General features: G+C 52.6%; 1 protein-coding gene across 4 annotated transcripts in view; it reads left to right on the forward strand.

Annotated features, from left to right (window-relative positions):
• The window catches only part of RHOBTB2 (Rho related BTB domain containing 2), a 35,985-nt gene that overhangs the window by 17,913 nt on the left and 3,888 nt on the right, over positions 1–14,184 (forward strand). For all 4 annotated transcript variants that reach the window (XM_055348925.2, XM_055348924.2, XM_055348923.2 and 1 more), the window contains 8 exons: positions 2,294–2,495; positions 3,241–3,344; positions 3,829–4,014; positions 4,598–5,616; positions 5,863–5,981; positions 8,404–8,554; positions 12,562–12,650; positions 13,510–13,615. In XM_055348925.2, coding sequence (XP_055204900.2) covers positions 2,294–2,495; positions 3,241–3,344; positions 3,829–4,014; positions 4,598–5,616; positions 5,863–5,981; positions 8,404–8,554; positions 12,562–12,650; positions 13,510–13,615 — 1,976 coding nt within the window. The remainder of the gene's footprint in view (positions 1–2,293; positions 2,496–3,240; positions 3,345–3,828; positions 4,015–4,597; positions 5,617–5,862; positions 5,982–8,403; positions 8,555–12,561; positions 12,651–13,509; positions 13,616–14,184) is intronic.

Here is a 14,184-nt window from a genome sequence, read left to right on the forward strand (position 1 = left end):
CATGCTGGGAGAATCGGAACTTGAGAAAGAAGTTCTTTTGGCTCTTGGGTTTTAATCTTTATCCTCCAGCTGCACATATTTTGTATTTGGGATTATATCTGTTTTGGTATTCACTCGACAAAACAGAAACCACAGCCCAGATGCTGCCTCCTGGCGCCAGCACATTCCTCAACTTGAGATCAGGAACTGTCAAAGTGGGGTTCCCGGTCCTCAGTTCAGGAGAGAGAATTGGGAGGAGGAAGCCTGTGGTTAGAATAACAGTTCTTAACAGTTCTCTGGGCCAGGTGTGGTGGCTCACGCCTGTAATCCCAGCACTTTGGGAGGCCAAGGCGGGCACATCACTTGAGGTCAGGAGTTTAAGACCAGCCTGACCAACATGGCGAAACCCCGTATCTACTAAAAATACAAAATTAGCCAGCATAGTGGCACACACCTGTAATCCCAGCTACCTGGGAGGCTGAGGCAGGAGAATCACTTGAACCCAGGAGGCAGAGGCTGCAGTGAGCCGAGACCATGCCACTGCACTCCAGCCTGGGTGTCAAGAGCAAAACTCCGTCTCAAAAAAAAAACAAAAACAAAAAATGGTTGTCTGCTGAGGGAGGGTTAGGAGAGAGAAGGGATGGTACAGTTGCCTTGGAGACCATGAGGGCACTGCATGGAGACCTCGTTGAAGGGTCCAGATCCTGTAACATTCCAAAAAGGAGGAGGAGGTTGTCTCATTGAGAAGTCCTTGCTGCACTTTTTGCTTAGGTTGCTGAGATGCATCCACTCGCGCGAATCCCAGTTGCTATCGTTACTTGGATATTTCGGTCTGCATCCCTGCATGCTGGCATCCAGTTACAGCCCAGCAGGAATGGAGCCTCCCTGTTGTTGCTGGTGGCCTGGCTCTGGGCTGGATGGCTCAGCAGCCAGGGTGCCTGGGCAGCCTCCAGCACTCAGAGCTCAGCCTTCCTTAGCCTAGGAGGGATGACTCTGGGCTGCTAAAGCCCCCCCCAGACGACTTTCATACACACAGGAATGTGAGCGGGGCAGGCAGATGACGCTGGCGAAACCAAGCGTCCTAATCACGCCGGCCCTGCCCCTGCTCCCTAATCCCAGGAGGGTGGATGCCGAGGCCAGGGCCTCCTGGCGACAGATTTTTAAACACGAACATGACATCTGACAACAGCCTTCTGTTTGTTCATTCAAGCCATCCCTCTCTGGGGGTGGACAAGCCACTTCCTCTCTGCTCAACATCGAAGGCAACTGAGGCAAGCATTTTCCCAGAAATTCAGGCTCAAGTTTCTGATCTTTTGCTTTCTGGCAACCCCATCACCCATGTAGCCAGTTTAGTGAACATCACCTAGGAGTGCCAGCTGCCTGGGATCTTCAGCCTGAGGATCATCCTCCCTAGGAATGGGAAGGGCAGAAGAGGGTGGAGGTGGATCTCACTCTCTGACGCTGGGGGCAGGGTGCTGGGAGGACAGCCCCCCGTAGGGGAAGTAGAGGCCCATTGGCCACTGACTGTATCATCATAGGCCTGTGGTTCCCCTCACCCGCATCTGAAAGCTGGACCTGTAGCTGAGCATGACACATGGGCAACAGGACAGACCCAGAGTAGAGAAAGGGAGGCCCCTGGGCTGGTCAGGTGCATCCAGGAACCTCCCCATCCTAGAGAGGCTGGGAGGAAAAACTCTTGCATCTCCATAAAGGGGACTGGGGTCTGGGGTTGAAGCATGCACTTAGGCAGGCTAGGGCTTGGAAATCCACCACCACCAGAGAGGGCAAGGAAAAGAGTGGAGGCCAGGAGAGCTGCTGCCCAGTTCTGACAAGTCCATTAAATTTTAAAGTGCCCTGCCCTCAGGCATGCTGGGAAGGGGTGGGGACCTGGCCGACTCTGCTTCTCTCAGCTGTTTGTTGTTCTGCTGCCACTGCTCTGCCAGGGAAGGAGGAGGAGAGCAGATGAGGAGTGAGCTGCCCTCTCTGGAGAGGGGACAGGGCAGAGCCTCGGCAAGCTCCACTGGTGATCTCGCGCAGGTCTCCTTCATCCAGACGCACAGCTGGAGGATCGTGGGAGCAGGAAGGGGACAGGTGGCCCATCTGGTGACACTGCTCCTCTCAGCCTGAATGGGCTCCTGGCCTCTTGGACCCTCGCAGAGCTCTTGCCCAGAACGTTGCCCACTCCTTCTTCCTCCTGTCAGCTCCAGGGCTTGCAGAGGGGGCAGCCTGGCTGAGGAGAGCTGCGGGTGCTGGCCCTGGCCCACGGCGAGCTGGCATGCCATGCCGTCCTGACCGCCTCCCTCCTCTCCCTCAGGTCCCGTTTAATGGATTCTGACATGGATTATGAAAGGCCAAACGTAGAGACCATCAAGTGCGTTGTGGTGGGGGACAACGCCGTGGGTAAGACCAGGCTCATCTGTGCCCGCGCTTGCAATGCCACCCTCACCCAGTACCAGCTGCTGGCCACGCATGTGCCCACAGTATGGGCCATCGACCAATATCGTGTGTGCCAGGAGGTAAGGCTGCAGGGCTACCTGGCTGGGGGTCCACGCCATGAGTCTGGGCTTGGGGGCTTCCTGAGGCATAGCTTGGTGTCTCCAGAGCTCACGGGAGCCCTCTAGGGGTGAGACAGGATGGGGTGGGGGCAGCTGAAGAGGAAGGAGCCCCTGGAGAGAGGTTTAAGCCAAGCCTGCCCCAGGGAAGTGTCTCTGGCTGGTTGTGTTTTCAGGGACTGAGCTGGTGCCTGGGACTCCATCTTTGTCTGGGGTACCGCATTGTATGTAGTCACAGCCCTAAGTAATGGGGAGCACTGGGGGGCTGGGGCTTGGAAGAGATACAAGCTGAGAGGAGCAAAGAAGCTGGCAGCTGATAGCAAAAGACCAGAGGCTCACAAACATGCAGTTTGCAAGGAAAGCCAGGAACAAGGGTCAGCTCCCAAAGAGGCCCCTTCCACACCCATAGCAGTCCCTTAGGGTCTCTTCCACCCCCTTAGGGTCTCTGCTACCCTCTTAGTGTCTCTTCCACCTGCTTAGGGTCTCTTCCACTCCTGGTCGGCTTGGAGGCCACCCTTGTTATATATTCTACAGAGATTTTACGTGGATGAAAGTTGTGCAGGGTGCACAGGGGGCGATGCCAGCCTTGTCCCTCCATGCCCAGTGATGTCTGGGGCCCCCAGGTGTCAGCCGGCGCTTATCCTGAGGTGGCACGCAGAGGTCCCCAAAACTGCTGCCTTCGAGTCCCACTCTTCCTCCCCGTCTCCAGGTGCTGGAACGCTCCCGAGACGTGGTAGATGATGTCAGCGTCTCTCTGCGCCTCTGGGACACCTTTGGAGACCACCACAAAGACCGTCGCTTTGCTTATGGGAGGTAGGGAAGGCCTCTGGCCGCCTGCAGAGAACCAGCAGGGTGGGTTTTTCCCTGCTTTTCCCAGGAACCAAGCACCTCTGTGAAATTTCAGCTGGCAAGAAGAAGTGGAGAAAACAGCTCTGGCAGAGCCTCATGGGGGCTGGGGCAGCCTGGGGCAGTGAAGGGAGCCTGGGCCCGGGATCAGGAAGCCTGGATTGAGTTCCAGCTCTGTGCCTAGTAGCTCTGAGATGATGTTTCTCAGCTGTGAAGTGGTGAAAACGGCCATTTCTAAGTCACAAAATAGCTGTGAGGCCAAAACAAGTCTTGAGCTCTAAAGTGCCACATAAATTGGAGGTATTGTGATTATATGTTTTGTGTCAAGAGCACGTGAGCAGATACCTAAGCCAGGTGTGGGACTGTACAGGGCTGGGGTGGGGCAGATGTTCCAGGACCAGGTAAGCTACCGCTTGTTTCTCTGCCCGTAACCTTACTCTCCCACCCGCAGATCTGATGTGGTGGTTCTGTGCTTCTCCATTGCCAACCCCAATTCCCTCCACCATGTCAAGACCATGTGGTACCCAGAAATCAAGCACTTCTGCCCCCGAGCACCTGTCATCTTGGTGGGCTGCCAGTTGGACCTGCGCTACGCTGACCTGGAGGCTGTCAACAGGGCTAGGCGACCCTTGGCTAGGTAGGAGGTGCTGGTACCAAGGAGACAGACATGGATGGGTGCCTCACCATGGCTCCCTGCTCAGCCCTGGGGGAATTCCACTGAGCCTCATATCTCTCCCTCCATTTGGAGCAAGCTTGCATTGGGAGTCAACAAGCATGCTCATTTATTCATTCATTCATATACCTGTTGCACACCTCTGGTGTGGGCAGTGCTATGTAAAGCATCATGAAGAAAAATAGAGAGGAAGAGGTGATATTTGCATGAAAAAGTCCTATAATTTTGCTGAGGGATAAACTAAATATGTGAGCATGTTAAATACCCATGTAAAGCATTGCCTGCTAATTGCCAGAGAGGCAGTGCTGTCACGGCTTTGTACTGGGGAGGTCACTGGGGCCTGGCATAGTAGGGAAAGCTTTCTGGAAGAAAAAGGGCTTGGGGTGGACCTTGAAGGAGCCTTGATGGGATTTGGCCAGACAGAGCAGGGCAGGAGTGGGTGGGGATTGGCACCCAGATCCTGAGCAGAGTCCCTCCAGCCTGTGGAAGAACAGGCAGCCTCCCTCCACCACCAACACAAGCTTGGTTTCCTTCTTGAACCTACCAGGCCCATCAAACCTAATGAAATCCTGCCCCCAGAGAAGGGTCGGGAGGTGGCCAAGGAGCTGGGCATCCCCTACTATGAGACCAGCGTGGTGGCCCAGTTCGGCATCAAGGACGTCTTTGACAACGCCATCCGAGCTGCACTCATCTCCCGCCGCCACCTGCAGTTCTGGAAGTCCCACCTCCGCAATGTGCAGCGGCCTCTGCTGCAGGCACCCTTCCTACCCCCCAAGCCACCGCCCCCCATCATCGTGGTGCCCGACCCTCCCTCCAGCAGCGAGGAGTGCCCCGCCCACCTCCTGGAGGACCCGCTCTGCGCGGACGTCATCCTGGTGCTGCAGGAGCGGGTGCGCATCTTTGCCCACAAGATCTACCTCTCCACCTCTTCCTCCAAGTTCTATGACCTGTTCCTCATGGACCTGAGTGAGGGGGAGCTGGGGGGCCCCTCGGAGCCAGGGGGCACCCACCCAGAGGACCACCAGGGCCACTCTGATCAACACCACCACCATCACCACCACCACCACGGGCGAGACTTCCTGCTCCGAGCAGCCAGCTTTGACGTGTGTGAGAGCGTGGATGAGGCTGGGGGCTCCGGCCCTGCTGGCCTCCGTGCTTCCACCAGCGACGGGATCTTACGGGGCAACGGAACAGGGTACCTACCGGGCAGGGGTCGTGTGCTGTCTTCCTGGAGCCGAGCTTTTGTGAGCATCCAGGAAGAGTTGGCAGAAGATCCTCTCACCTACAAATCCCGGCTGATGGTGGTGGTGAAGATGGACAATTCCATCCAGCCGGGGCCCTTCCGGGCTGTCCTCAAGTACCTGTACACGGGGGAGCTAGACGAGAACGAGCGTGACCTCATGCACATTGCCCACATTGCTGAGCTGCTCGAGGTCTTCGATCTGCGCATGATGGTGGCCAATATTCTCAACAATGAGGCCTTCATGAACCAGGAGATCACCAAGGCCTTCCACGTCCGCCGGACCAACCGGGTTAAGGAGTGCTTGGCAAAAGGCACCTTCTCAGGTATGGAACAAGCTTGGAAAGCAAGGGGGTTCTGCATTGGTGCTATTAGCATTGCCTGTCGGTCTCAGCTCCTGGTGTCCTGGAGCTGCGGCTGCCATGCTCTTGAAGCCTGGTTTTCCCCAGCTGGGAGCGGGTTTGTTCCGTGCCCCGAATCTTCTGGGTTCAGGAGGAGGCTCCGTGGCTCCCCTTGGGGCTTGTTCTCCCAGCTTCTTTCACCAGTCCTCCTGTGATGCTTCTTCTGGACAGATGTGACCTTCATCCTGGATGATGGCACCATCAGCGCCCACAAGCCCCTGCTGATTTCCAGCTGTGACTGGATGGCTGCCATGTTTGGGGGGCCATTTGTGGAGAGCTCCACCCGGGAGGTAAGGCTGAGGACACAAAGGGGGGAAGGAGGGAGTGAGACATTTGCACCCTTTACATCTGAGGCACTGCCACTCAGGGTACTTTCTTCATTGACTGTGTGCTAACCACGGGGTGATGGGCCCAAGAGGGGTTTATGAGGTGGTTCCTGGAGCTAAGGATTATACAATACACCAGGAAAGGGAATTACACTGACACCTCAACTTGAGAGTTTAGAAAGCACTTTCTGTTCATTATCTCATTGAATTCACACGCAGCTTACACATGTGCCACTCCTACCATATATCTAGGAAAGGGAGCCCCTGAGAAGTTAAGTGACTTGTATGAAGTTGGAAGTAGAGTTAGGACTTGAACTCAGGACTTCCATTCCTTGGCTCTTTACTTTGTACCTTACTGCCTCCCTGACACACCTGAAACAACTGAATGCATCACTGTTTTAAAAGACGGGTTTTATTATTATTGAGGTGTAGAGAGGCCCACAGATTGCAAGATGGCTGTCATTGATAAGACAACTTGTTACAGATCCCAAGAAAAGGGGGCATGCCACACCACCATGGCTGGGGGTCACATGGGGAAGCTCTGGGGTCAATCATGAGGCAGAGGGTTTCTGTGGGAGGGAATGGGCGAGGCAGGTTGAGCAGGTTTAGGATTAGCTGTTTGAATAATGTTAGCCGGCTCTGGGGCCTGGAGGCTGTCTCTAGTTGTCTGTCACCTGGCTCTAGGGGGATTAGGGCAGGGGAACAGTGGCCTGGAGTGTGAGGGCCCATAGGGGAGGTAGTGGGCTGTGGGCTCTGGATTGGTTGGTTTGCATATGAAAGGCACGCTTGCAGGCAACTCCTTCACTATCCCTAGGACTTGGCCAGCCCTGAGGGAGGCAGTCCCTATAGGGCCAGCAAGGCTATAGTTGTCAAAGCATCAAAATACAGAAAATAGGTGTAGGGGGTGGCTCACACCTGTAATCCCAGCACTTTGAGGGGCTGAGGTGGGAGGATTGCCTGAGCCCAGGAGTTTGAGACCTGCCTGGGAAACACAGACACCGTCTCTACAGAAAAAAAGAAAAAAAAAAAAAAAGAAAGAGAGAAAAGAAGGAAGGGAGGGAGGGAGGAAGGGAAGGAAAAGCATACTTAATAGAACCACCTGCCCCTCTAATCAGTGACCCTCTAGCTCTCACGATGCCACCACTTTCTCACTCACCTAGATTGGAAACTTAGGGTTGGAAGAAGCCTATCAATGTGTCCTTAGAAATATTCTCTTAGGTTTGGTCTCTTTTCCATTCCAAGCAGAGTAGCCTGGGCAGTAGCCCTTGGTGTGCTCTGAACTCCTGGACCTCAATTGCCCATCACTGAGCGTCGTCAAACCTTGTAGTTAACGAGGTTTGACTTTGTGCAGGCGCGTGGAGTTCTGAACGTCCACACAGTTTCCCCTGCTGTTCTGTAACTGCTTCTGAGCGCAGGGACTGGGTCTTTTTCCTTCTGCCAAAAACCCTCTCAGCGCCAGTCTCTTGGGAAATGCTCACCAAATGCTTGAATGAAAAACAGAACCAAGCACGAGGCTGCACGCATCCCGTGATGTGGAATGTGCATTTTCTAAGATTTCTGGGAAGGAAGTACTTAAAGGAAGGCTAAGTGGAAGCGTTGGGAGTTGGTCTCTGAAGTGGGAGTAGGATTTGGATATACAAAATGTGAGACTAGGAGCTCTCACAAGCCCCAGGGGCCTGCCAGCCCCGGGCACTTCTCAGTACTGTAGACGCCAGCTTTAAACTTCTAGCCAGTTCCCAGCACAGCCTGGAGAGCCTGATGAGAAGGCAGTTTGTGTTGCAGCGCTGCTCTCAAGAGATCCTGGAGGCCCAAAGCAGCAGCTTTGAGCAGACAGAAAGAAATCAGCTGCCGTGGGCCTTACTTATTCTGTATCCCACTTCTGTTGTGTGCAGGGATGGGAGGGACTGAGGTGTAGATTGAGGTGACCAGAAGGCCTCCTTCAAGCATCCCGCGAGCAAGAGCGGCTTCCAAAGGGTGCCAGTGAGTAGTATCTGGGTCCCTTTGGAAGAGTTTAGAAGCTGGACGTCATGGCTTGTACCTATAGTCCCAGCTACTGAGGAGGCTGAGGCAGGAGGAATGCTTAAGACCAGGAGTTCAAGACCATCCTGGATGGCATAACAAGACCCTGTTTCTAAAAATAAACACATAAATGATAGTAGAGGCCTGTACTCCGGTGCTGTCAGTAAACTGGGGCTCAGCACAGGTTGTCGCTCTAGGGGTCAGGTGTTATCAGGGTCTTCTCAGCAGATACACATGCAGCACAGGGAAGGCTGCCCGTCTGGGGGAGCCTGGGTGTGAGGGCCAGAGCTCTTCAATTTCTCAGGGTTCAGTTCATCTTCTCCTAAGCAGGATCTCATTGCTGTCCGCTCACTCCTTCCCTCCCCAGGTGGTGTTTCCCTACACAAGCAAGAGCTGCATGCGGGCCGTGCTGGAATACCTCTACACCGGCATGTTCACCTCCAGCCCCGACCTGGATGACATGAAGCTCATCATTCTAGCCAACCGCCTCTGCCTGCCACACCTGGTTGCCCTCACAGGTAACTAAGCAGTGCACTCGGGGACCTCCCCGCGGCAGAGGCCAGGGAAACCCCAAGGTGCAATGTTCTCCTCTCACATCTCTCCTGGCGGACAAGCTGATGTCCAAGGGACTAAGCGTACATGAAATGGAATCTGTTGACAGGCACAGAGTTCTGGATGAGGACACGGAGTGAAGAAGGGTGGTGCGGGGCATGTTTGATGGGGTCACCTGAGGGGCTCTCTCCAAAGGCGATTTAAACCCAACAAAATGGAACATGAGGCTGGGCACAGAGGCTCACACCTATAATCCCAGCACTTTGGGAGGCCAAGGCGGGAGGATCACTTGAGGCCAGGAGTTTAAGACCAGCCTAGCCAACATGGTCTTACCCGTCATGGCAAACTGCCATGAAACCTGTCTCTACTAAAAATATAAAAATTAGCTGTGTTTGGTGGCAGGCGCCTGTAATCCCAGCCACTCGGGAGGCTGAGGCAGGAGAATTGCTTGAACCCGGGAGGTGGAGTTTGCAGTGAGCTGAGTTTGTGCCACTGCACTCCAGCCTGGGTGACAGAGTGAAACTGTGTCTCAAAAACAAACAAAAAATGGAACATGACAGTGCTTTATGTTCTTTGCTTGGCTTCACTTGGACAAGCTTAAGAAGTCAAAAAACAATAGAACACAATTCCCACATTTCTACCCTGTGGTTCTCCTCCTTCTTCCTTTCATTTTTCTTCTTCTTCTTTTGCCTTTTTTCTTCTTCCCCTACCTTTGACATCACCTTCTCATCCTCTTTCCAGAAACAGCACACAAACATCCCTGCCACTCCTTAGTCCCTGCACGATTGTAGGAGCCGGAGCTCAGCTTTTAGTGTGGACCAATCCCAGGGGCTCTCTGAGTTGGAACAAGAACTGAGTCATGGGGGAGAGCCAGCGGCAGGCAGTCTGGGTCCAAGGGGCCAGGGAAGAGAAGTGGTGCTCGTGGGGTGAAGGGAGCCTGGGGCCAGAGACCCAGGCAGGCAGACGGCTCTCGTTCATGTTGGAGTTGGCATTTGAGTTGCTAGTGGTCGCGGCATGGGTACCAGCGCTGGTGTTGATGCCGAGGTTAATATTCTTGCATAGGTCGGGGACAGAGAGCACATCCTCACATACTGAGTTGAGATTCAGGGAAGAACCCAGTGTCAGAGCTGCTGGGGTCCAGGCAGATGATCAAGATCGGGGCTCAGATATGAGGGAAAACAGCAATCCGTGAGGAAAAATGAATGATAAGGTGGGGCTGGGTTACTGAAAGAAGGCAGAAATCATTGATCAGAACCAGAATATTAAGAGCGGAGGCTGCAGTGGGAGTCCAGGGTCCCCAGAAGGGGATAAAGGGAACTTTGGGGCAGGTAGCAAGAGAGGCATCTAAAGATCCCAGCCAAAACAGTATATCTTGTTTTGCTGTCCATAAAAAAATGGTGTGATCTTCCCAGAGCACATAAAACTTCAAATTCCTAGATGGAATAATTCCACTTTTAAAAGACTATCTCCAGAGAAATGACCCAAAGGGGAAAAATGCATAAAGGTATTTCTAGAAGTTCATCTCGTCATGGCAGGCAATTGAAAGCAAGTCACAGAAAAACCGTTGGTGAAGCACACACAGGCAGTTTTCACATGGTAGTCATTAAAAATATTAAACTAGACTGCTGCATGGAAAGGCTTATTGAAAATAATGTTAAGTAACTTTTCATGAAATTATCGATACACACTAGGGAACATACACAAAAATGTTTATATCTGCCTTGTTAAGGATCAGGGGAAGATGCCGAGTTTTACATAATTGGTGATGGTTTAAGTTTTGTGAGATATGCTTCCTATGAGGCCATTAATTCAAGCTGAAAACTTTTATTGCTCAGTAGAACACAAATACATAAAAGCATATTAAACATATGTTCAGGTTACTGAATTATTATTGTTATTATGTTCTTTTAGAGACAGGATCTTGCTCTGTCACGCAGACTGGAGTGCAATGGCCTGATCATAGTTCACTGCAGCCTCAAATTCCTGGGCTCAAGCGATCCTCCCAACTCAGCTTCCCAAGTACCTTGGACTATGGGCCTGCCTCATCACACCCAGCTAATTTTTAAATTTATTTTTATTTATTTATTATTTATTTATTTATTTATTGACATAGAGTCTCACTTGGTCTCTCAGGCTGGAGTGCAGTGGTGCGATCCCGGCTCACTGCACCCTCTGCCTCCTGGGTTCAAGCGATTCTCCTGCCTGAGCCTCCTGAGTAGCTGGGACTACAGGCGTACACCACCACACCCAGCTAATTTTTGTAATTTGAGATGGGGTTTTGCCATGTTGGCCAGGCTGGTCTTGAACTCCTGACCTCAAGTGATCCACCCGCCTTGGCCTCCCAAAGTGCTGGGATTACAGGCGTGAGCCACCACACCTGGCCTAATTTTTAAATTTTTTGCAGAGATGAGGTCTCACTGTGTTGCCTGGGCTGGTCTTAAACTCCAGCCTCAAGTGATCCTCCCATCTCGGCTTCCCAAAGTGCTGTGATTACAGGCGTGGGCCACCAAGCCTGGCCTAGTTTAATGAATTATTATAAAGAAAATGCCTTTCTACTCATGACCTATGTCAGGAACTAGAACCTTGCTGGCCACCAGAAGTCCTCCACCTCTCCCTCCTCTCTCACAGACCCCTCTCTCCTCCCTAAGAGGAAGCCCTTTGCCTAGTATTCCTTTTTTTATGGCACTTTTTATGGGCATACTTCCTTACTTTCCTTTATAGTTTTATCATCCAAGTGTGTGTCATTAAACACTACAGCATGGTTTTTTACATTATTTTTTACTTTTATTTTTTATTTTTGGAGATGGAGTCTTACTGTCACCTGGGCTGGAGTATAGTGCTGTGATCTCGGCTCACTGAAACTTTCACCTCCCAGGTTCAGGAGATTCTCATGCCTCAGTCGCCCGAGTAGCTGGGATTACAGGCACGTACCAACACGCCCGGCTAATTTTTGTATTTTTAGTACAGACGGGGTTTCACCATGTTGGCCAGGCTGGTCTTGAACTCCTGGCCTCAAGTGATCCACCCGCCTCGGCCTCCCAAAGTGCTGGGAGTATAGGCGTGAGCCACCGTGCCCGGCCAGTTGTTTGTTTTTGAAGTATTATGATGATCTCTTAGATTTGAACATTCTTGATTGGTTTCAATTAATTGCAGTTATCCTTGCTGAAGCTCAAATCCTGCACTCTTTGGCTTGACTCCAGAGTCTTACGAGCTTCCTCTCTATCTGGAATGATGCGATGTTCTAGGTTCCTCTTGAAGGTTCTGTGCCCCAGACCTGGAATCAGCCATTTCTCCAGGAAGTCCTAGTTTCTTGTGTTGGAAGTGGAACTGGTATTTGTGTGCACTAGGAATGCTCATTGTACTGGGATGACTGTTGTTTCTAGGTCTTTTCTGGGGGCAGAGCTGGGAAATATATTGATCTTTTTCAAGATAAGATACCTCATGAGTTTATACTGATACTTCTAATTAAAATTCAGAACGAAGGGTGTTTACTTCTTCAATATAAGTGTTTTAACTTAAAATACAAGGTTAGTACACAATTTGTTACAAAATTTAAATTAAAACAAACAACTAGACTTAACTCCTAGTTCTAACTCACAGTTCTCAGCCTTTTTCTGTGATCAGCAGACATGAGGTTTCACACACTCTCCCTTTTGTATCAGAGGCTGGTTCTGTTGGGAACTTTGACCCTACCTGTATCAGATTATGTCACGGGACATACATAGTTTGAAAAATCCTCTTAGGTAATTCCAATGTCCTCCTTCTCTTCCTACCCTACCCCGTTGAACTCTTGCTGTCATCCCTGGGGTCCCCCTGGTGGCAGCAGACTTCATAGCCTGGGGCCTTTCCTGGCCTGTTGGGACCTGCCCGGCCCTGGTTTTCCTCACCCTGAAGTGAGCTGGGGGATGTGGTGGGGCAGGGTGAGCACAGGTCATGTGCTTCTTCAGCTGATTGGTGGCCATGTGTGTCACAGAGCAGTACACAGTGACCGGGCTGATGGAAGCGACCCAGATGATGGTGGACATCGATGGGGACGTCCTTGTGTTCCTGGAACTGGCTCAGGTATCATGGCAGGGGAGGGAATCTACAACAGTCTCAGTTCTACACTCTGCCTGCCCACTGGCTGCGAATGGGAAGGGGTGGAAGATGGTCTATGCGGGAGAACCTGTCATCGGACTGGGCTCTTTGACTGCGCATAGCCCATCTCCTCCTCCATGCCAGGAAGCAGCTGGGGAACTCCCTGGTGTACCCGGAGGGGAGCTGACCAAGCGGGGAAGGGATGAGGCTTAAGGCAGCAGTAGGGCTGGAGAGGGAACCCCAGGCTCAGGCTTACACATGGTTGCTGCCTGCCTGAGGTCATTTAAGGGGCACTGAGGACTCTCCATCTGAAATTAACCGCCTACTCCCTTAATCCCAAACAAACAAGCCAAATCTCCCACAGTGGCCTTCATGGTGCCAGAAATTCAGCCACCAAAGATTAGTGTGTGGAGTGGAAGTGCGGCTCACGCAGGGCTTGCGGACACCCCTGGGAAGGCAGCTCCCTTAGCTCACTGTCAGTGCCTCCGTGCAGGCTGCCTTGATCCCAGATGTGGAGGAGAGAGAAGTCACGTAGGGTGAGATCTGAGGAGGGCAGATGCAGTATGAAGCCACTACATAGGGCTCTGGTGTCTGCAGCGAGGATGCCAGGAGTGGGCAGAACAGAGGTGAGATGATGGTGGTGCTGGCGGTGGTGCCAAGGAGCCTGAGGCAGCATCATCCTCCTCAGTTTTGTGTGGCCTTGCCTCTGGCGCAGGCTCTCTAGAACTACAGGGCCTCTGCCTGCCCTGCACCAGAGCTTCAGCTCTGAAGGCAGCTGGAGGTGTCTATGCAGACCCTCTCCCCTGGGGATTTCAGTACAGACGTTCTTCCCTTCTGTCCCCAGTTCCACTGTGCGTACCAGCTGGCCGACTGGTGTCTCCACCACATCTGCACCAACTACAACAACGTGTGCCGCAAGTTCCCCCGAGACATGAAGGCCATGTCCCCAGGTGAGCATCGGGGCCAGCCCTGGCAGTACCTGCTGCCCTCCCCTTAGGGGTCCACAGCTCCCATGTAATCCCAGAGACCCCGAGGCTGCCAGTAATCCTTGACCTTGGGGCTGGGAGCAGCCTGCAAAGGAGCCTCCAGCCAAGCCAAGGGGCCCCAGGAAAAGTGCTGGCCTGGAGGGCAACTCACCCTGCCTCTCTGGGCTTCTCATTCTCAGAGGTATGAAGAGGATACTGGACTAGAGTTGGTAGATTTCAGACTTTTCTGGACAGAATACCGTAAGAAATACATTTCATCTTGTGACCCAGGACACATATAGGAAAATATATACATCGTTTTAATGCTGCTCATGGCCCACTAAATTGATGGTACAACCCAGGAATGGGTACAGGCCACACCTTGGACCACCCAGGTCTGGGCATCCTCTGAGACCTCCTGTCTCTTCTTGATTAATTTCTTAGGCCCTAGAACTCAACAGAAACTGCACAGGCTCCAGGGAGAGGTGTCCCTGGCCTCCCTGAAGGGTCTGCCACTCTTTCCATGGGGTCCTTTCTGGGCTTCCTCCACTCTG

This window comes from Gorilla gorilla, chromosome 7 (assembly GCF_029281585.2).
Source record: "Gorilla gorilla gorilla isolate KB3781 chromosome 7, NHGRI_mGorGor1-v2.1_pri, whole genome shotgun sequence".
Taxonomy (NCBI): domain Eukaryota; kingdom Metazoa; phylum Chordata; class Mammalia; order Primates; family Hominidae; genus Gorilla; species Gorilla gorilla.